At 43.7% G+C, this 23,932-nt stretch overlaps 2 protein-coding genes across 2 annotated transcripts; both read left to right on the forward strand.

The window, feature by feature from the left end:
* The first annotated feature begins 5,162 nt into the window (after positions 1–5,162).
* On the forward strand, positions 5,163–14,683 carry LOC120737531 (A disintegrin and metalloproteinase with thrombospondin motifs 5-like). The gene is given in 7 exon segments (XM_040038304.1): positions 5,163–5,168; positions 6,481–6,685; positions 7,201–7,484; positions 8,782–8,965; positions 9,063–9,238; positions 9,324–9,499; positions 10,343–14,683. Coding segments are annotated over 7 exon segments (1,713 nt in total). The 3' UTR covers positions 11,025–14,683.
* A 2,994-nt stretch (positions 14,684–17,677) lies between these two features.
* On the forward strand, positions 17,678–23,719 carry LOC120737546 (A disintegrin and metalloproteinase with thrombospondin motifs 1-like). The gene is made up of 8 exons (XM_040038329.1): positions 17,678–18,708; positions 19,545–19,885; positions 19,986–20,118; positions 20,206–20,663; positions 20,757–20,943; positions 21,063–21,241; positions 21,470–21,645; positions 21,742–23,719. The coding sequence occupies exons 1-8, from the start codon at positions 18,084–18,086 to the stop codon at positions 22,487–22,489; spliced, it is 2,847 nt and encodes a 948-aa protein (XP_039894263.1). The 5' UTR covers positions 17,678–18,083; the 3' UTR covers positions 22,490–23,719.
* The last annotated feature ends 213 nt before the right edge of the window (positions 23,720–23,932 follow it).

Below are 23,932 nucleotides of genomic sequence, written 5' to 3' on the forward strand. Positions count from 1 at the left end.
GGGAGAGGGGCAGTCTTGTGATGTGATGATCAATAGTGGGTGTCCAAAGGGGACAACCTCTACTAGGGTTTAAATACGCAGGTCTCTCCAGCTTTTTTGTTTTTAGAACTGAGGAAGCCTCTTGGATGGGAGGTCCAGTCACCCTTTTTTTCCCTCCCCAAGCTCTTAAGAGCACTCATGACTGTGGCTCTCAAATTAGCACACGCTCGTGAGCCTCAGCAATCCACCAGCTGAATTAATTACCCTTTGAGTGGGAGACCATTAGAATAAGATACAGTACAAGTGTTTGTGTATGCGTGATGGATCAAATTAAGATGGTTTCAGAGCTTTTCTCCTTCACGCAATTCATGATCCACAACGAGAATTTAACACCCATTTGAGTGAGTGACACTGGCAGGATCTCTTTTAGTGTGTGTGTTTGACTAATGTGCTTTATTAACCCCCCCCCAGGGCTCAGCTAAAAAGCATTGTGCACACAGCTGTGCCTCTCTGTATACTCGTCTCAACCTGCTGCCACGACACCAGCCCTTTTCATCCCGAAGGCTCTCTGCGATATTTGCAGCTTTTTCGCGCAGAAGGTCGGGAGCCTTTCACAACCAAGAGCACGCCGGGGACGTGATTCAGATGAAGGACAATGCAGAAAAAAAAAGGAAAAGAAAGGAAGAAAAAACAAGCATGTGTGTACACCCGGCGCTGCTTTCTCTCAGCAATCACTCACACTCAGACTGTGTTTGCCCAAGGGGAATATACACACATATTTCCACACATGGGTTCAAACGGAGGCAGAGAAAGTAGATGAGAGAGGGATGGCTTTACATTACTACAGATGGAGGTATGTCGTAAAAACGTAATATGAAAATTGGGCAGGGCGGGGTGGCAGGGGCGTGTGCAGTGAAAGTGTGAATTTCCAAATCAGTTAAGCCTTTATTTATTTATTTATTTATCTTAGTTTAATAGATGCTGTCTCTGCAGTGGTGACACATCCTTTTAATTACACACTACCTCCCTGAATCAAATACTTCCATGTCAAATCAATAGGAGGTCCCATTTTTGGTTTTTTTGCAGACCTCTGGTGTGCTCAATCTGGGTGGTCCCTCTTGAGGTCCTGGCTCCTGTCTCTCCACACGCTGGGAGACAATGGGACCATGTCCTTCACCCCCCCTCCACCCCTTTTCTTTTTTGCTCCTTCTCTCAAATACATACACCAACCCCTCCAGCCAGTCCTCTCCCCTGCCCCCAACCACAGCAGCCCTGTAAGGCACACTTTAACTCAAGATGAGAAGTTTCTAGCAGTTTTCAAGTCCTGACTGTTCTCGGATTTTGAAAATCTCTACAAAAAACAAACAAACAAACAAACAAACATCCCCCCAAATGTGCTTATATATTAAACACGTTTCCTTCCTTTCCAAACGTTTCATTGCGCTTTTCCAGTGGCTTATTTGTACGGCTGGAAGAGCCACTACAGCCACCTTAAAGGTGACTGGGAGATGAAAGTGTTTTAAACGATTAAAGCAGAAACTCACCGGTGAATAAACAGAGCAGCAGCGAGTTCCACTTCCATCTCACCGCCTGCGTCCTCCTCCTCCAGAGGGTTTCCATAATCTTCACTCACCGGGTGCCCACTTTCCTCCCTCTCTGCTCTTACTTTCTCAATCACAAAATATAACAAAAAGCGCTCATTTACACTGCCTGGTCTCCTCACCTATACGGCTCTCCCAGTAGCATTGCCTTATCCCTTCATCCCCCCCGAAACAGACAGCAGTTAGTTGGGTAGGCTACTTGTTTAAGCGCTCGGTTTGTTCCTCCACGTGTGAGCGTCTTTTCCTGTCCTGCTGGGTCTCGTTCTCACACCTCCGACTGATCGCCAAGGTTTTTTTTTTTATTTTTATTGTCCTGCCCTCCCCCCTGCCGCCCCCCCCCGCCCCCCCTTTTCTCAAATTACAGAGGGATACGGGCTATATATAAAAGCTTCTGGCCGAGACTTTCAAAATAAAATTAATGGATGGTTTTTATTTTTATTTGTTTATTTATTTAGATTTTTCTGGACCCGAAGTATATATATAAAAAAATCAAGCTAAAACCATAAGCCCAAGTGGAAGACACCCTTTTATCTCACTTCTGCCAGACAACAGAAAGTGGTTGTTAATATTAAAATACGATTTTTATCATTTAAAAACGTTTCACGCGAAAGTATTAATTAGCTCGAGAGGTCTTAAGAAAAATACATTTCAAAAAGAAATATATCTTTTTTTTTCCATATGCATTGAGTGTACTGTCATATAAAAAATTAAAGATTTCAGAATAAAGGCATAAAGCCTTTGAGTTTTGTTGTTGTTTTTGAGTGAAACAACATTATTAGGCCTATTTTCTGTCTTCATGATACAAGCTTTTTTTCTAGCTCTATAATTAGTTACCAGTTCAATACAAGGCCCGTATTCCAGATATCAATACCGATACCCATAGTTTTAACTTATAAAGGCAGCTTAAGCAGGGGAGAGCAGTGTGTCATGATTTATGAGATGATTATTTTCCATGATAATTAGTTACAACAATAAAACACAACTTTCAGCTTTTTTTGTATTTTGAAAGAGCTGGAATTAAAATGCGCTTGTCCCTGAAGCACTTTGGGTCCGCTCTGTTATTTAAATGTGCTATAGGCTATAAATAAAAGATGGATGTTGCAACAAAAAATAACTATTTTAACACAATTCAGTGCGCTTCATACTGAACTGAGAGGATAGAAACAAAGTATCGATCCTATCGCGATAGTATCGATCCAATACTAGTACCAGCATTGGTATCAATACTATCAATGTTTGGATCATTTCACATGCCTCTAATAATTACTTTCATTTTCAGTTAATTCTGACTCCTGTCTAAGGCTAGCATCACCAAACCAGGAATAGCCATGCATTTTATTGAAAATATTGCCATAATTAACAACATTTTCTGCAATTTTCACTTTGAAAGATGACCTGCTGAAGCTCAAACTGAGAAAGGTGACTTTGAACATGACAGGGTTGTTGGTATTTGCATGCTTTGTATGATATTCTAAAAAACTGCTGATCTGGTGGGATTTTCCCATGCAACCCTCTATAGGGTTTACAGAGAATGGCCTAAAGAGGGCAATGAGTGCACTGCACTCACTGACCCCCGCAGTCACCAAGTATCAACTCAATCGGGCACATTTGGGATTTGGAGACTGGAGATTTGATTCATGAACAATTAAGGCAGTTCTAAAGACAAAACATGGTCCAACCCCGTGCTAGTCATGTGCCACTAATAGAATGTAGACCTATACTGTCAACCTACGCACTTTAAGACTTGTTTTGACTCTATAGCACGTATCCATACAAATCATCACTACTGAATTTTAGTAGTTTATGGTTCAAATGTCTGGTAACTATAGCAACTCAGGTGTTCACGCTGTGGTAAGTGTTGAGTAGGAATGAGATGTAGTTAGAAATATTGGTATACAATGAATTTTACAGCCACTGGTGCTTTTACTTTGAAGGCACTGTCTGGGCTCCTGTTTTATCTTCGTTGTGACCGTCAGCCTGGCGCGGAGAGAGAAAGGTGCACGTGTTTCGACGTGCTCGCGCACACGCTTGTCCTCCACTCATCTCAGGCCGCAGCTTCTCGTGCTGTCGTCACATCACGACCTCTATTGAGATAAAAGGGGATAATGACCCACGGCGGCACGATACACCGCTTCACACCTGCCTGACAACACTCAGGGGATTTTTTTTTTTTACAGCAAGCCAAACAACACGAATCACACACGCATAGATCAGTGTCAGGGACAGGGGAACACAAAAAGTTGCACAGCCCCTCAAACTCAGGGGTAGGGGGCGCATTATAGGTACAGAGAGCCATTAATTTTAAAACTGTATATACTGGATATTCTGTGTATATCTCACTCTTATTGCCTGTTCTTATTGTCCTTGTCTTCTATCTACCTCTGTTGTATGTTAATTGCCCCTTGGGGATAAATAAAGTCTTTCTGATTCTGATTCTGATTAAATCTGGTCTGTGTTTCAAGGCCTCTGCCTTCTGAGTATTGTATGCAGGAAAAATTATGGCCATGACAGCAGAAAACATTATTTATTATATATTTAAGGGATTATATATATCTGATCACATGGCAGAGTAAAGGCAGTATATATAGGGGAGGGGAGGGACATTATCGCACCTTTAGCCAAAAGGGTAAGTCCACCACCCCCATGCACCCCCCACTGTGCTAGGAAATTTGGTCAGACACAACAGTTGTCCTTTTCTGCTGACTTCACCACAGAGAAAGAAGTGCAACATCAACTGCACGTCTCAGCTTTCTAATGAAATCCTGAACTCACCTTGATGTACTATGAATGGCCATTGGGGAGGCCTTTATCAGTAGAAAAAAAAAGAAGAAGTCCCAAATCAAGTTTTCAAGAGCTCCTCAGTGGGCCAGATAGGAGCGCTGGGCCAAATCTTGCATGTGACACCCCTGATCTAAAATGTGTACCAGTTTGAGGTGATGGTCTACCGTGCCGCCCTACACTTGAATACAATGGAGCTAAATGGCACTGGTCGTATGTGTTAAAAATACATATGGAAACCTCAGATCCAGTTTTCCTTTCCACCAAACTACGCACCATCCACATCACTCTGCAGCAGTGCGAGGAGACATGTGGCCAGATGCTAGCAGTGGCATGACAGGATGTGAACACTAATATACCCCCACCCTCAAGCATGCTTTTATTTGGTTAGTGGATGTAGAGAGCAGAAATAAAATAGTTTCATATTATATATTCAAGACACTCCAGACATTTTTATAGCTGATATATTAAGTCACAAAAAAAAGGCGTGGATGGAAACATATCACTACATGCCAAAGAAAAAATGTGCAAACTCCAGTCCTGATTTCAGAAATAATCTGTAACAATTTGACTTAAACTGTAGAGTTTATTGCATGAATTTATCTAGAGGACTATGAACATTTTCATATCTGTGCTTGCACACTCATATTGCACTTACTGCACGGGCCTACTGAAGTCCTCTTTTGGCCATAATTGGTTTAGATCCTCAAAATATGAATGCAGTTTCCTCTGCAGTTGGGAAAACTGGATCAAATTTGCCATAATTTAAACAAACTTTTACAAGCAACCAAGGGTGGCAAGAGGATGAAGGTAATTTAGTTCTCGGAAATGCCACCCACATCGAGCAGCGATGATTCATAATGCCTTCCAGATGTTTCTTTTAAGCTGTAATGATGTGACGGCAAGACATGTAAAAACAAGCAGGTAAAAAAAGAAGAAGAAGAGGAAGAAAGTAGTCATCGCTTTCATTTTAGACATTCACACTGAAGGTGACATCTCCCCCATAACTGTGTGATTTTCTATTAGCTGTAATTTGAGAGGGGAAAAAAAAGTCAAAACATCACTGTGACCAGTTGTTTGGGCTGGTGACACATTATGCTATTATCAAGATTACAGAGACAGCCAATCTTCTTCTCAACCATCTATAATTAGGGGATAATCATTTCCTTTGTGCTGCACTGAAGCCGACGGGGCGGGAAATCATCTTCCTCGGGGCCAAACAGGAAGTGCCACATGTGCTCCAGCTTCTAGTTCAGGAGAGACGAGGTGGCAATCAAACTTTTCATTGAGGCAAAAAAGACGTCAGTGGCTTCCTAAAAGTTATTTCCTGTCATACCGGACCGTACAGTAAGGACAGTGTATTTTCCACTTCCTGCACTGTAGCTTGACATGACAATGACTGCTTTTAAGCCGGATCTGAAGTAGCGCCTCGCTTTGATTAGACCAATTTTAGAGGAGGAAGTAAGGTAGGTGCTCGGCTTATTCAGAGTGACGTCAATGTACTCAGCACAACATTTGTTATATTACATCTAAGTATGAAATTGAACAGATATACGGTATATGGGAATAATAACATAATAATGTCAGACCCATCCTTACCTTACTCACAAACAAGGAGTTCTTTTCACTCGTGTACTGCAACTTACTTTTCCAATTTAGATAATTCACCTACTGGTGTGTGTGTGTGTGTGTGTGTGTGTGTGTGTGTGTGTGTGTGTGTGAGAGAGAGAAATCCAACCAGGCCTAGGTGTTGCCAAAATGTTTTAACTATAAAATGCGCCTGCAACTCTAATAACTAAAGCTCATTTTTTCAAGACAGATACCGATACCAATATTTCCTGATTTTTAAAATCCAATATATTATTGGAGTATATTATAGTATTTTTTCTTTCTGACACATGAAACATAAAACAATTTCCCTAATGTTTGTTAAGTCTAGATATATGCGAGTCCTTACTAAGATAATATGGAAATACAGTTTTAAATATAATCAGGTTGTGGATTACTCACTTGGATCAACTGGCCTGGAAGTTGCCAACACAATAGATGATGGATGAATTATCCAACATCAATACTCACAACATGGTTGAAGGGTATTTCTGCTGCGTATCCTCCGCTTCAGGGGAAAAACAAAAATGTCCTCTCTCGTTGTGACTCAGGTCACCTGCTTGGTTTGTCCCACGACGACTCCAAGTTCTGCGAAGAGCGCTTCGGAGTGAACAGCGACAAGCGGCTCATGTCCTCCATTCTCACCTCCATCGATGCCTCCAAACCCTGGAGCCGCTGCACCTCAGCAACCATCACCGACTTCTTCGACGACGGCAACGGTGAGCGTGGGAGAAGATGCACGACAGCAATGCTTGTAATTTCTTTCTAAAAGTGAGAACTTTTCCCAGGCTGCCACCTCCAAATTGCATCCATGTGAATTTGACTGGTGATAGCTATCACTGAGAGCTGTTTACTACCAAGCAAAGCAATAATCTCTATTAATAGAGGCTTATTTACAATCCTGTTAAGTTCTTTAAAGAGCAGTTGCAGTGCAGCCAAAGATCAGGATGAGTCATGCTTTGCATTCCAGTTTGATCAGGCAGTTTTATTCATGACGACCATAAAGCACCACAGTTTGCTGACTTTTTGCTCAGCGTTTCCATGACTTTCGGCGTATTTCATGGACCAACAGCATGATTTAAGGCTTGACAGCATGTGCTGCTGCTCCAGCACTTTTATTGAGTGATAGGTCATAATGGCCTAGTTTATCTGTCAACTGAAAGAAGCATTCGTACACCAGTGCACAAACAGTATGCACGGCACAGATCTTTAAAAACACCTCCTTCCTCCACAGCCGAATGCCTCCTCGACTCGCCCCGCCAGGCCCTCCTCGGCCCCGAGGAGCTCCCGGGGCAGAGCTACGACGCCGTACGCCAGTGTCGCCTGGCCTTCGGCCCTGAGTACACGGTGTGCCCGGGCATGGACGTATGTTCGCGGCTGTGGTGCGCAGTGATTCGCCAGGGACAGATGGTGTGCCTGACCAAGAAGCTGCCGGCAGTGGAGGGAACGCCCTGTGGAAAGGGTCGCATCTGCCTGCAGGGAAAGTGCGTGGACAAGACCCGCAAGAAGCACTACTCGGTAAGAGGGATGGATGGATGGTGTTGGAGTCTAAGGTAAAAGACGCAGAGACAGAATGAATTTGTCAGGAGAGACAAAATGGAGTAGCGATAGAAATAGAGTTCTTTTTATAGCTCGCAAGCTGATTTTTAGGATCTCATTCCCACATTTTTGTAGGAGACAAAGAGAAAAAGTATACACTTCATATGTAGAGCACACAGGGTGCTTTGGAGAGAGCGCATGGAAGTAGAAAGTCAAGTAAAAAAAAAATGAAAGCGAGCAAGAAGATCAAATTCATTCTGTGGCTTCATTGTGTGGTCTGCTGTATTCAAGACACTGCTGATCTGTGCTATTTGTTCCGTCGGCCTTACTCAACAGGCCCAAATTGAATTTGGCCTTCATGAGTTAAAGGATCCAATCTGTTCTTGGCAGACTGTCGACCCCGTGTGTGTGTGTGCATCAGGGGAGGAAAAGAGAGGGAATGTCCAAAAAGAAAGATTGGGAGCAAGGAGAATATTTTCTCCTTTTGTGTTTGTTTGTCACATGACATTTGACGAGAGCGACTGGATCCTTGACAGACGGCTGCACGGCTAGATGTGGCTCAAGTTCTGAGTCATTTCATTTTCACTGCTTGTATGACGAGCAGTTTCCTGCTCGGAGCAAGCTTAAACCCACTCCCTGTATTTTAGACTTGGGATCTTTTAACCTCTCCGTATTTCTTGAAGTATGATTGCAGATTGCATAGCTTTTACTGTGGAAAGAATTGGTTCAAGTGCCATAAACTCTGCAGTGGAATTAAATGGAAAGCTATTTCCAAAGAAATAGGGGGATTACACGATCGAGTTTGTCTCATAAAATGCAAAGAGCTACTTATCCAGTTGTTTTTATCGCCAATGAATCATGTAAGGCTGGTTGGAAAGACACAAAAAAAATAGTCATATTACCTGAAGAATTTCATTCAGGCTGCTCCTCCGGGGAAGCATGTGAGCTCTGACCGCAGATAGAACCTCCTCTGCTGCACTAACAAGTGGCTTTTAAAAAGAGTTATTATCACATGACCATAGTCTCCAATCTTTTCCCGTCTCTTTTCCAAAGTGAACGTCACATTTTCCTTTATCGCAGATCTCTCTCCAAACAGCTTTTCCTATGACACGTGATTTGGCCGACTCCGGCTTCTAGCATGTTTGATAAGCACTAATTGTTCTCTCTCATCTCCTTTTTTTCCTTCATCTTTTATACCCTCTGTTCTTTCCTCTGCTGTCATTTTTGCCTCTTTCATCTTCCCTCTCCTCTCTACTCCCTTTCGCTCCTCTGCCAGGCGTCCAATCACGGTAGCTGGAGTTCTTGGGGTCCTTGGGGTCCGTGCTCCAGAACTTGTGGGGGTGGGGTGCAGTTTGCCCAGCGCCTTTGCAACAACCCACCACCACGGAACAACGGGCGCTACTGCACAGGAAAGAGGGCCATCTATCGGTCTTGCAGTGTAACACCGTGCCCAACACCAAGTGAGCGTGACAGCTTAAGAATGCGTAAGCTATTAGTGCACATCTATTAGTACGTAGTCGTTAATTTCAAACCTCTTTTTACTGCACTTTCCTGCAGACAAGAGTTTCCGCCAGGAGCAGTGTGAGGTGCGCAACGGTCCCCAGACAGATCCCAAAGGGGTGAAGACCTTCGTTGAGTGGGTGCCTAAGTACGCAGGAGTTCTGCCTAAAGATGTGTGCAAGCTAACTTGCAGAGCAAAAGGAACTGGATACTATGTGGTGTTCTCTCAAAGGGTGAGTTACTTAGACGACAGCGCTGTGTATTTAATGACGGGCGAGATGTACACGATTGATCACGATAGCGACTTTGTGTTTTCAGGTGGTAGATGGGACAGAGTGCCGTCCGTACAGCAGTTCGTGTGCGTGAAAAGGGAAATGTGTGCGGACAGGATGCGATGGCATCATTGGCTCCAAGCTTCAGTTTGACAAGTGTGGTATATGTGGAGGTGATGGCACAGGATGCATACGTGTGGTGGGAAACTTCACCAAGAAGAGGTAAGGCAAAAGCATTGTAGCTCCATTGCATACATGCATGAGCAGGACTGTTAGTTTAAAGCTGGTCAGTTTGTACATGGAAGATGTCAACAACTATGTCATATTGCTTCTTGTCATGATACGCTCTTGTCGGTATTTACATAACAGCATCACTACTTCATAACTGCTGATGGTGGCGCTGCAGGTAGAGCAAATCGATGTTAATTTGTAGTGAAGCAGTAAAATATTAGACATTCAATTGATTATCTAACTCAATGGACGAATTACAACTTCATAATTCTATTCACTAGCACTAACACCACAATACAATGAAAAATTCCTGATTTTTGGATTTTTTTGTGGTGTTTTCCTTTAGGTACACAGATATTGTGGTCCATCATAGATGACTGCCTTGCAGGTTATCAGTCTTGCAGAATCACTACATCGTGATACCTTTGGTGTATTGTTATAATATCGTACCGTGAATAACTATGCGATACCCAGGCCTAAATGTTAACTCTGATTATATCTAATTATCAGTTGGCTTAAGATTTTATTTTGTGCTTTGTGTTTTGTACTTGTAACAGTATCTAGCGTGAAAAAAGCTCACAGACTTAGCTACAGTCATAGTACAAACAAAAATGTATCCGCACATGACTATTTAGGCAGATATCCGTTGACTGTTGCTCTTTAACTCCCTCTATTTGCATTTGTTATTAGTGTTGCTAAACAAGCCTAAATTTATTCTGATTCTATAGCATGTGACAGCAGATCTAAACACTGAAAACGACTTTTAGTTTTATAAGAACAAGATCATGTGTTATTTACTGAACTGACCCCTCTACTTTCTCTCATGCCAAACAGTAAGGGCTACACTGACGTAGTGAAGATCCCTGCAGGCTCTACTCACATCAAGGTTCGTCAGCACAAGGCCAAGGACCAGACCCGGTACACTGCCTACCTAGCTCTTCGACGGCCCAATGGAGACTACCTCCTAAATGGCAAGTTCATGATCTCCACCTCTGAGACAGTCATCCCACTCAACGGTTCTGTGCTCAACTACAGCGGGTGGAGCCAGAGGGAGGAATGGCTTCACAGTATGGGCCCCGGGGCTCTTCAAGAACCCTTGGTGGTTCAGATTCTAGCTACAGATGCCAAAAAGCCTCTGGATGTCCATTATAGCTTTTTCATGCCCCGTCGGACAAATCCACAGCCACGGTCACTTCCTCTCATCCCCAATCCAAAGTTAACTACAACACTGTTAACTACGACAAGAACCACCACCACTACCACTAGCAGTACCACTTTGTCTTCCTACACTCCTCCTCTTCTTGTTCCAGGGCCATCCACAGCTCCAGGTTCCTCAACCCCGGCTCCAGGGCCACAGTGGGTAACGGGGCCGTGGATGACCTGCTCCAGGACTTGTGACACTGGCTGGCAGAGCCGGACAGTGCAGTGTAAGGACCGGGATGGGAAACTGTCTAAAAGATGTGTGCTGGGTGCCCGCCCCTCAGCCTTCAGACACTGTCTGGTGAAGAAATGCTGAGGCGGCAAGAGGAAAGTGTCAATTGATTAAAGTCTCAAGTGCTGGATGTAGAACTACGAACCAATGAATTAAAAATGTCGAACCTTAAACAGGACAGTGAATGTTGTCAGATAGCACCCAGAATAGACCCAAAGAGACTCTGAGGCAGATTGGCATGGATGTACCTGACCATATGGCAGAGGAATTACCTGGAATAACAATAGCTATGCAGAATCGAGAACAGTTTTGATATGAGAGTGATGACTGTTGCCCTGCCATGGCTAAGTTGCATGCCACATGGACAAATAACTAACTGTCTTTACTTCAGTCTCCAAATTCTGGAGGCCTAGTGTGTGTTGCCCTGTAATGGCATGCGTGTCGTGTCTTCTTATGATTCCATGTGTTCATCTAACTGTGGGAATTTGGAAATCGTCTTTTGTCCTAAGACAAGAGCCCCAACCAAGGGAAGCCTTCGTTACTCATCTCATCATCAGTCACACAACTTTCACACCACATGTCATGAACCTAGATTGTCATCTCCTGTACATTCGACATTTTAGTGTCTCTCACAGAAGGCAGCCCTGACCGACAAAAAGGTCTCTTCCATTAAACAGGCTTCCATTCTGTTAAATAGTGGTCCATAGTCTTCCAATCAAAGGTTCTTTGCTTATAAAAATGTGACTGAAATGTCCATATTACTGTAGCTGCAGACAGATCACAGCTACCCATATATTTTGACTTCAGGCATTTGCGTCTTTCTTTGATAGATCCAACTGACAACCAAAAACACAAACAGATAGCTCATGAATACAGTTTCCAGCTGAAGGTACATGGGGAGATTGGCTCGATGACCAAGAACAAAAACGTGAAAACCCAGGCATCGATGATACATTGTGTTAAAGCTCTATATTTAATCAAATGTACCAAGGTCAAGACAACTTTTGAGTGATCACTTCACTCAGAATGAGCATAGGAAGAAAGTTTATCCTAAAGACACCAGTATTGATTCTACTGACTTTTACAACTACCCGTTCACTGTAACAGCAGCATAGCATCTTAAAAAAGAAGTTGACTAAGAGGCAAAGTGACCATGACACTCCTTAATATTTATGGAGAATGATAGTGACTCACAGGTCTGGGACAATGCTTGGTTTTAATGCCTGTGCAGTGTGTAAGTGTGAGCATGTTATGTGCCACTACCCAGTCCTGTGTTTTAAGCACATTGAGTATATACCGTGAACATGTTTTACTACGTCTTGAAACTTCTTCACTCTCAGCTCCACATATGTCAGTCATTATACTGGTGCTGAAAGGGTATATTTTGTGTTAGTTAATGCCTGTTTGTCTGTTTATCTGTTTAGGAAATTATGCTAATATGACATTGTGTGCCCTGGATACTCGCAACGACAGCAAGAGAAATAGTAATGCAGTCATTATTGTCCTTTTGCAATTCAATTCTTTTTTTCATCACATTTTACTCTTTTGCTCATTTTACATGCTGTCCAAGTCATTTTTTCAGGACTGATGGGTGAAGTTGGCCATCATACAAAAATATATTGATGTCACAAAAAAGTCCTTTGGAACAAGGATTAAATTGTTCAATCTGATTGCTGGTTTTTAAAAGCTAATGTCTGACCTTTCGTCAGTAACCTTTTGCTCTTTGCACAAGTCTAAAGACCAGTCGGAGACTATCTGGCAACCACCAGTTGCCAGTGAATGATATGTATTGTGTATGTACAGCTGGTGATTGGTTGTTGAAGGTTGCTAACAGTTGCTGTGAAATCAATTGCTAAAGCCGCTGTCAACCAGTTGCTGACTTATTTGCAAACACTTGCAAACTATTTGCCAAGTAGTGAAACTGTGCAATGCAAAGCAAAAACAAAGACTTCTCACCTTCAAAGTCAAATTTGTGTTGGTTGTAGTGGTATGGCACAACTTTTACTGTAAAGGCAAACGTTCTACCTTTTTGGTTTGTACTGGTGTTTTTCTAAGCTTCACGACAGCTCAGACAGTTTATAAATTGACATTTTCCACAAAAACTACAGGCAAGTGCAGCAATTTGCTAGTGCCCAAGCAACGACAAGTGCCCTGTACAGTGCCCTCTTTGTGACCAACAGCCAGCAACCTCCAGCATCCACTTGCCAACGCATTTTCGCATCTTTCCTCTGTGCCCAGCGGTTGCCAAGGGGTTACTGACCAGTTTATAGGTCTATGTGTCTGAGGTCTTAGCTTGTCTGGTGTTTCCACCAAAAATATAAGTATAGTTTGATGACAGATTTTTTTTTAAATTCAGCAAATGGTAGCATTTTATATGGAATCTAAGGAGCTTGTAAAGAAAAGTGACTGGACTTCTTTAAGTTCTAAAAGATGTTTTATCTCTCATCCGAGAGGCTTCTTCAGTTCTTAGATCAAATGTTGGAGAGTTCCAGGTATTTAAGCCCTAGTGGGAGTAGTACCTTAAGAGGGTCGTCAACCCATTATTGATCATAAGTGGACGTTAAGGCGCCTGGGAATTTTTTTTTTAAATTTTATATTGACTCCAGGTTCAGCTGTCATTAATGTCATTGGAACTATTTTAACTAACTACCGTAGAAATTGTTATATGTTAGCTAGTAAACACTGATTGTACAAAAAGAAATTGTCATTGAATTGTAAAAAGAAAACAAAGACAAAACACTTGTCTTTTGTGAAATTACACACATAGGCATCTTTTAAACAGAGTAGCGCACAAAACTAGCATGGCTTGCTTTATGCTAATTGTAGATCAAAAATACATTCAAGAAAGATTAAAAATACACACACTGGCATTTCTAAAGTAAAAAAAATATGTCATTATACCATTCTTATTCATGTTTTACATAAACTGGAGTGTAAAGTTGTATTCAAATTTGCCTATGTTTGCTGTCTGAATGCTAAACTACGCTAACAAGCTGTTCCAAGACGACTGATGCTTAGCACCTGGCAAATAGATATTAAAACAATTCATTTAGGCAAAACCTTGCTAGTTAATACTTAATCTACTGTAAGCTTTTGTTTAATTTAAATAGACCAACTCCTTAAAATATTCATTTTGGGGTTTTCTTTAGCAACACTATATGAACAGCATTAATGTTTCCATAAGAATTTAATACCGAGGACTTTAATTACCTCACTTATTGTTGATAATATTTAATCCCTAGTATAACAAAGTAAAGTTAATTACATATCTAATGGGCTTAAAAAAATACCTTCCTGTAATTGTATTAAAGTATCTGGCACCTATTACATTTTCCTGTGTGACCAACCTCACCCATCTGGCATCTGTGCAGGAGAAAACAAAGCATGAGAAGAAGTTGCTGATATGACATGACCGAGGTCACTCTTAAAATGTTTTCTCTTTGCTGCTCAGACATTCACATTTATTTACGCAATGTAGACAATGTTTGTACAATGCATAGATCATTCATATGTGTTAGTATTCAGCCATGTTGTAACAGTAATGTACACATGCAGTCACATTGAAACAATCCATCATTTGCACAGATTTCAGACATAAACTTCGCAGACACAGACTCCACACACAACCCGACTCTGACTCCTGTGGGGAAAACCCCTCTCGCTGAATGACAGAAACACAGCACTGAACTTGTAATTTATTGTTTGTATAACTGGTATGTGTGAATAAAAAAGCAATGAGATGAGTTTTATTTATTATAGTAATTTTGTATCAAATTACTATTTAACTTAGGAATATGACTGTGCAGAATCATTCCTTTGTAAGAATATAGTGTTTTCTTTTCTAGTCACCCACATGAATATATGTATATAAAATCTATATATTTAAAAGTCTTTGTGTCTGTGTCGTTTTTGTCATGGCATCAGTGTATATACCTGATGGTAGAGTCAATAACATATTGTCTTCCAATTACAGATTTAGTAAACTAGACTAAAAAATGTGCAAATGACAAATACTCTACTATAGATATTTGATCCATTTTAAGGACTCTGACCTCTGAAGCTGGACTGTTGTAAAGTAATTTAAGTAACCACTTCAGGTTTAAAACAAGAGCTATGATTCAGTTGTAGAAACCACATGGTTTTAGGACATGTCTAAAATCCATTGTTGAATACAGATTGTTAGTGCATCCAACCATGCAAGTTAAGCTTCTACCATGTAAAAATACATGTAGAAACACTCCCACTGTCTCTGGGCCTCAGTCGGTTTAGAAACAACCAAAGTGAATTAAAAATCTGTCCTGTTGATGGACGAGTAAAAACTTGACAGTCTTTCTAGAAATCACTGCGATCCTTCAGCTTTTATGTGAAAGGGAAGATTTGGCTCGTTACCAGTTTCTAGTTTATTACATTGCACACATAACTTGCACATCTGTGAAGGCACCATTAATGGTGGTTGATATATACAGGCTCTGAAATATTGTATCCCGCTTCCAGATGACATCTTTTGCAAGGAACACCCTGCTTACCTTGCAATGATGCCCAGAAATATTCTGCATATATTACACCATGGTCCAAAGGTAAAACAGTCAGGGCACCACCCACAATCAAGATCTGAACCCATTAAGTGCATCTGGCCCAAACTAACAGCTCGAATGAAGCATCATTTTCCTTTAAAACTAGAGAAACTGGTCTGAGCTTCTGAACACTTACACACAGATCTTAAAGTGGCCCAGAATGATCCATAAATCACTTTAAGTTAATTAAGATGTTGTGAGTTCAATTAATGAGCAATTCGATGTAAAATGTGGGCTAATGCATACTTCTGTAGAATGAGTTAATGTTTTGCATGTTGCAGCATTGCATTGCTTCCTGCATGGTAAACTGGTTAGTTGGCAGTACCATATAGAGAAGATTATAGTGATGCTTAAGCTAGACTGCTACAGAGCAGGCTATCATGTTCATGGTCCAGGTTAGGTTATATTCGGGTAGCAGATTTCTATTTAATATGATGCTTAATTCTAACTTTAAATTAGCTTTAGACTAGCTTTATAATGTCCAGGGATTGAAGATCAGCCATATAACTCTCATGAAACTGAAAATCGCATCTCATCTGCTTGTTGAATTCAACTGGCTAAATCCACAAAGAGCAGTGAATATAGAGGAGCAGCCCAGGTCAGCTGTACACAAAGAAAAATCTACTGGAACTAACAGAAGAAATTATTATGTGACTTATTTTTAAGTAATTATTTTCCCCAAGCACTGATGCACCACATCAGTAAGGATGCCTCAGTCCCAGTATTTATGAATCATATTTATCTCCCGTTTCTATTGAACATTTATCATCTCATAAACTTTCTGCGTTGCATAATCAGCACCCTAAAGCACAGACACCGTTCTCTACGCAGTACTTTCATATTGGTTTATGTGGGAAGGCTGCCCCCTCGCGTTCGGCAGCTCACCCCATTTCTGATGCAAGAGCCCCACCTATCGGCCACGCTTATGGTTGCTCTATGGGGTCATGGAAAATTTCTCCAACTGCCTGGAGACATTCCTGAACAATTACCTGCCATCTACTGGAAGTAGCCGAAGTTACAGTTATTCGTTTTTTCGAACCTGTTGCTTTTAAGGTGGAATTCCACAATCTGTCCATTCACACTCATCACTGATGTTTGCTTCTAAGTCAACAGTAAAAACAAACAGAAAAAATAGATACAGAGAGAGAATAAGCAATGTAGGAGCTATCAAACTTGGTCCAAAACAATTAATTCAATCATTTCACACGTGTCTTTAAAGTCGTAACATTAATCTAACCTTAAAACATTTAAGGGTAATATCAGTATGTTTGCCTTTAAAAACTGCATAATTATTTTTGATGATTTCTTTAAAAAAAATGCATGCGGGCTATTTTCATTCATTTCTGACGTGTCTTGCAAGCACTGTAGATAACAGGAACCTTGCTTTGCCAGTTACTTTTTAATGAAACTCCAGCGTAAACTCTTCCTGTGTCTAAGAGGAGATCAGCAGTCGGTACGGGCGGGGGAAGGAGCCCGAGGGCTGGGGCTGTGCCTGCCGTGGCTGTAGTGCAGAAACAGCCCAGTGGAGGAACCGCTCCACCTTAAGACCTCGGCGGCCCCTCTCTGCTCCCTCTCCCCGGGGAGCAGAGCGGTGGAACCTGGCCACGGCGCACCACAGCCGGCTTGGCACAGAAAAGGTGAGTACGGCTTCTGGAGCCCAGGCCAGCACGATATTGTTCCCATTCCCCAGCTTCCCTTCTTCAGCTGCAGTGACACTTACAATACTGCTCCACATCAGCCACTACACGCCTTCGCCATGCTAGAAACGGATTAACGTCTAATGAACGTTATACAGCTCTGAGAAAATAGAACACCGCTTCTATAACAAAGCTTTATCAGGTATACACTAAAAGGGGCCTTAAGACGTTTCCAGTGAAATTCTTCGAAAGTCTATATTATAAGGTGAATGCTAATATAACCCACATACAGCAATGATACCGTGAGGGGCTTTAAGAGTAACTGTTCTGACAGATAAGCACGGACCAAGGAAGAAAAGTTCCTCTGCCAAGAGCTCTCTCCTCCACAATGATTGATTATCATGGCAACGCTCCAGGTCGCTGGTGCGTTTTCGTTGCGCACGGGATTCGGCCCCACTCAGATCAAAGGGCCCTCAGGAAAGGGGTGGTCCCGGGATATGGGGATAAATAGGAGGGACCGGCTCAGTTCTGACAGAAGGCAGAACAGACGAGACGGTCCTGCAGAGCAAAGACTTGCCTCTGACCTGACAGCTAGATTTAGACACGGAGACAACTCAGTTTTGGAGAAAGAGATAGAGATAGAGGCGACCTGTTGGATTTTACTGCCGCAACACTTATTGTCGTTTAATGAACGGACTTCTTTGCAACAGTTCAAATCTGCACATAACTTTTAAATGAGTTTTGCACTGGATTTGATTTTTTCTTAGTTATTTGTTTAGATTTATATACGTGTGCGTAATATTGGGTTTTGGGGGTTTTGGGAGTTCAAATACCTTTTTTTTAGTTCATGGTGGATTTTTAAAGGATTTACTTCTTCATTGTAAAGACTTAACTCTCAGTTTATCTTTCCACTTGTCGGATTCCACAGTTCCATGATGTCGTTTTTACGCATTTCCATCAGTTTAATTGCCGCTCTGTGCGTCGGCGCAGCGCACGGTGCTTGGGAGCAGGGCACCGTTGTGCCGGTCAGGTTAGACCCGACGGCCCGGTCGGAGAGCGAAACCGAACCGTGGCGGACTCTTTCCGCGGAGGAGAGCGAGAAGGAGGCGGAAATGAGGGTGTACCGGTTGGACGTATTTGGCATGCAGCTGGTTTTGCGTCTAGAGCCTGACCAGACCTTTTTGGCGCCAGGTTTTGTCTTCCACATCGTGGGGACTCCCGTGTCTGAACCGACACCGAAACCCAATAGCGGAGCCGAGCCGGGTTGCTTCTACTCGGGCACGGTGAACGGGGATGAGCGCTCCGCCGCTGCGCTCAACCTGTGCCATGGACTCAGGGGCGGATTCTACTTCAAGGGCGAAGAGTACTTTATTCAGCCCCTTAACTCCACTGATTTCTTGGGCACGGACGAGGATGTGCATACAATTCGCCGGAGAGGCCGGGCAGCTTCGGCTGAGGAGAGCACCTCCAAGTGCGGGGTCAACGAGGATGAGGAGAGGGTGCCAAAGAATCTGGGAAAAGCGGCCAGTCACGGAGCCCCTAACGCAGACCAGACAGGTAATGCTGTGCGCATTTTACACGCTGTTACTCATTTTTATGACGGACTTAGCTGAAATGCGGAGAGCAGCAACATAAAAGAAGCAAAGAAAACCCAACAAGGTTATTTATGTATTTTAAAAAACTAAAAGTATTCAGCTTTAAATATTTAAAAAAAAAAGAGAGCAAAGATTAGATTTTATGTTAAACGTGTAAATGTAGCAAAAGTTAATGTGTCAGGTTGCACAGCGTGCGCGATGCACTCGACTACCTTTTGACAGCTCTGTCAGCGCACTGCCAGTGAGGAAGGGAGGGGAGGAAAGGTGGGGGTGGGGTGTGTGTGTGTGTGTGTGGGGGGGGGGTGTTAAACTACTTTAAGAGGAAAGAAGAGGAGGAGTGTGGGTGAAGGGGGTTGGGGCCAGTCAGAGCCCGGTAGCGCTGAGGCGTGTAAACTCGCCTCCTGGTACAACTCTCATCGGCAGACACTCTTCCCCCCACCCCACCCCCAGGAAGGATTTTCTCCCTTCGCTCTTTCTCTCTCTGGCATAATTTTCCACCAGAGAAGGTCAGTTTAAGAATGCGTGGACCCCGAGGAGGAGGAGCTGTTGGTGGTGTGACGCTGAGTCATGGCAGCCAGGCTGCTCCAGGCACATCCGGAGCTCTCCTGGGAGCCTCTATCCCTCTGAGTAGAAAAAAAAATAACGGGTCTCTGTAGCTGCTATTTAGGACACTAACTGCCCTCTAGCATTTCTTATAATTGAAGTCATTCAGTTTATCTGGGGCAACTTGCACACTGCAGAACTCAGCAGCAAACGTAGGACTAACAGAATAAATGCTCATTAAACCTCTGCTCTCAGCTCACCACAGGGCCAGGCGTTTTGTTTCCACCCCTCGTTATCTGGAGATCATGCTGGTGGCTGACCAGTCTATGGCTGAGTTCCACGGCACGGGGCTCAAACCTTACCTCCTGACCATCATGGCAGTGGCGTCCCGCCTTTACCGCCACCCTAGCATCCACAACTCAATCAGCCTGGCGGTGGTGAAGCTGCTGGTGGTGTACGAGGAGGAGCGAGGTCCTCAGGTGTCATCCAACGCTGCCATGACTCTCCGCAACTTCTGCAAGTGGCAGCGACAGCACAATCCTCCAAGCGACCGCCACCCGGAGCACTACGACACGGCCGTGCTCTTCACCAGGACGGTAAGTCAGAGTGTTGGTTTTATGGTAGAGCATATAATAGAACAGGTGTGGAGAAATGGGGAGTATTCACGATCTTGCTCTCCACTTTCTGCTTTGTTAGGACCTTTGCGGTGCCCACTCGTGTGACACTTTGGGCATGGCGGATGTTGGCACGGTGTGTGACCCGGACAGGAGCTGCTCGATTATTGAGGATGATGGACTCCAAGCAGCATTTACAGTGGCACACGAACTGGGTAAGTAAAAAAAGTTTGGCCTTGATGTAAAATCTTTTTAATCACATGCATCACTTATTAAATAACTTATTTCATCTCCTCCTTCAGGTCACGTGTTTAACATGCCTCATGATGATGCCCAGCTGTGTTCTGGCATCAACGGTGCCCACTGGGGTTCCCACATGATGGCCTCCACCCTGTCTAACCTGGACCAGCAGCAGCCTTGGTCTCCTTGCTCCGCCCTCATGGTCACCACCTTCCTGGACAACGGCCATGGTCAGTGTCTGCTGGATAAGCCTGTTAAGCCCCAGCCACTGCCCCAGCCCCTGCCCGGGGCAGTCTATGATGCTGACCATCAGTGTCGCCTGACCTTTGGTGAAGACTCCCAGCACTGCCCTGACCCGGGCACCACTTGTGCAACTCTGTGGTGCACTGTGACTACATCCAATGGTTTGCTCGTGTGCCAAACCAAGAACTTCCCATGGGCTGATGGGACACCCTGCGGGCATGACAGCTACTGCTTGGCTGGGCACTGTCTCACTAAGAGCCAGGCCGCTAAACAACAGGTATGACCCAGACCTGATTTAAGCACTTTTTTCTACATGCTGTTAGTCTGCTGGACCAATCAAGCTATAATTTTTAAATTGCCCTGATTTCAGACTCCTGTTAATGGTGGATGGGGTCCCTGGGGTCCCTGGGGCGACTGCTCTCGGACCTGTGGTGGAGGAGTGCAGTATTCCTTCCGTGCCTGTGATAACCCTGTGCCTAAGAATGGGGGGAAATACTGCGAGGGAAAGAGGATCCAGTACCGCTCATGCAACACAGAAGTGTGCCCAGACACCAATGGTAAGAAATTTTGGCGATTAAATAGAAATAATTCACTTCCCACTCGTTACCTGGGTGTGAATGCTGGCCTGCGGTTATACACTAGCACTAAAGCTGACTTATCCTTGTCTCTTTGTCAGGCCTGTCTTTCCGTGAGGAGCAGTGCTTGGCCCACAATGACATGTCAGCTCAAGTGTCACTGGGTTCAGGCGAGGGCGTCGAGTGGGTCCCCAAGTACGCTGGAGTTTCACCTAAAGACCGCTGCAAGCTGGTGTGCAGGGCCAAGGGGACCGGATACTTCTTTGTCCTCAAGTCCAAGGTGAGAGTTTCTAAAGGCTACAAAAAACAATATTTATAGTGCACAAGTTTGTTATTACCCTCAACAGTCCTCTAAGTCATGCAGACATCCAAGTGAAAGGATTAATCATTGCACTTTTTCCCCCCACCCTCTGGGTTTCAGTCTCAGCATGGAAAAGTCACCTTCTACCTTTTGAATCTTACAAAGCAAAACTTTAATGTCCCATTTGTGCTTCTCTGCTGACCCCAGGTGGCTGACGGCACACCATGCAGCCCTGATTCCACCTCAGTCTGCGTCCAGGGCCAGTGTGTGAAGGCTGGATGTGATCGTATCATCGGCTCCAACCGGCGCTTCGATAAGTGTGGCGTGTGTGGCGGAGATGGTTCGACCTGCAAGAAGGTGTCAGGCTCTATGGAGCGTGCCAGGTAGACATCTGACCTTAAAATATTCATCACTCTTGTATCAGATTCTTTTTTAATATATATGTTGCTAAATTTATCCTCCATCTGTGTCTGTTTCAGGCCTGGTTACCAGGATGTTGTAACTATCCCTGCTGGTGCCACACACCTTGACATCAAGCAGCGTGCTCCAGCCAGTAGTCGTCACGATAACAGCTACTTGGCAGTGCGGCGCCAGGATGGAACCTATTTACTTAATGGTGATTACAAGCTGATGACCATGGAGACGGACATTCCCCTCCCAGGGGCACTCTTGCGCTACAGTGGCTCCTCAGCCACTCTGGAGCGCATCAGGAGCTTCTCCCCACTCCCTGAGGCCCTCACAATCCAGGTGCTTTCCGTAGGGGAATCCCCGAGGCCCAGGGTTAAATACAGCTACTTTGCCCCTCGTCCCAATCATGCTGCTTCATCCTCCAACAACAACAACGTTGGAGGCCGTCGGAAGTCTATCAATGCCATCCAAGAGGTGGGAGGAGCCGAGTGGACTCTGAGGGAGTGGGGTCCCTGTTCCCAGACCTGCGGAGAAGGTGTGCAACAGAGAGCGGTCGTGTGCCTGGACTCCCAGGGACATCCCTCTGGAGACTGCCCAGAGGAGCTTCGCCCTTTGGCCTCACGGTCCTGCACCCTCCATTCCTGCCCCTCCTGGCTCCTTGGAGAATGGTCACCGTGCTCTAAGACCTGCGGCCGAGGTTTTCGTAAACGTGCGCTGCGCTGCATCGACCACAACGGGCGCACGCTAACCAACGACAGCTGTGACCCCAAAGACCGTCCGCGACCCCTGCTGGAGCTGTGCGATCAGAGTGCCTGCTGAGGACTGCATATGCAATCTAACCTTCTGTTACACCAGCACTCAGAAAGACAGCAGATTAAAAACTCTGATCTTTTCTGCCCACAGAGGCTAATGAATGTTTACATCCAGAGTGAGAGTGCTGCAGAATTCAGTGTGTCCACAATTGTCACTGTAACTATCAATATTTAGCCATTCCCTCCATCAATCCGGGGGTTAAATGTTGAACAGTAGGACTGAACATAGCTTGCTGCCTGTCTGTCCTCCTTGTAAAGCAGTGGCACATTTCATTTGCGTCCCATTGAGGGGAAGAACGCATGGACATTCCTGATTTCCCTAAAAGAGGATGCTGCTTATCATGCCAATGTCACACCTGTGTGTGTGTGTGTGTGTGTCAGACAGTATGTGTGTGTCATAATTTTAATGCATGTATATAATGGTTGTCCAAGCTGGGCTGGACAGATAAATAATGGTTGGAATGGGGGAGGAGCTTAATCGCACAGTATATAAAGAGACAAAAGGAAGAGAATAGCTCATAATCTAACTGCTCACCCCATCAGGTATGGAAAATAAGATGGCTCATAGTCATGTCCAAACTTCAGTCTGCATTTATTTATCATAAACCTGAAGCACTTCATCTTCTTTTCTATTCTTTTGTTTTAGCCAGCGGCACATTGTAACACCCAGTTTCTCTGAATGCCTCAGTATAGTGTTTTTTAGCCATATCTTGCCCTCGTCTACACAGCCTTCCAAGAGGGAATTCCTCAAAGACCAAAGAGGTGTGTGTGTGTGTGTGTGTGTGAACATGCGTGTGCGTGGAGGCCTAAAGAGGGACGTGTCTCCTACTACTACTTCATAAGTAAGTCTCTCCTGCCTTCTGTGAAGACACCATGTTTTGTTTTGTTTTTCCTTTTGTATAGAATATCCAAACTTTATTTATTTTTGTACAGCCTGTTAAATATAACCATGTGGCTTTTTAAAAAAATATTATTTTTTATTTGTTATTGAGGTCAAAGAAGGAAGTAGAATATATAGAGTATTTATACAGTGTTTTATATATATAAATGGTCCTAGGTTCCTGAATAAAACATCGCATTAACTTGTGCAATTTATGTGTCCCGAGTTGTTTGTCTGACTCAAAGTTATGCATTATTAGCAGAGCCCAACGTTTATCAGCCGATATTAGCTATTTGCTGAGATCTCAGTACTGGAATTTATGATGGAGTAAAGAATAAACAAGAGAAACATCCTTTAGCCTTTTTGTACGTGTTGATATTGTTTTAATCTGACAATCGACTTTTGTGCCGGTAACTTCCCAACCAGCTCATACAAGTAGAGTCAGGCACAGCATAAGCAAGTAATTCACAACTACATTATTTTTAAACTGCATAGCCGTATTACCTCAATAAGGACTCTAAAATAACTAAACTTAAGGGAAATTACTCTATGTTTCGTATGACTGAAAGA

The sequence above is a fragment of the Simochromis diagramma genome, unplaced genomic scaffold, assembly GCF_900408965.1.
Source record: "Simochromis diagramma unplaced genomic scaffold, fSimDia1.1 OVJJ01000413.1, whole genome shotgun sequence".
Lineage (NCBI taxonomy): Eukaryota > Metazoa > Chordata > Actinopteri > Cichliformes > Cichlidae > Simochromis > Simochromis diagramma.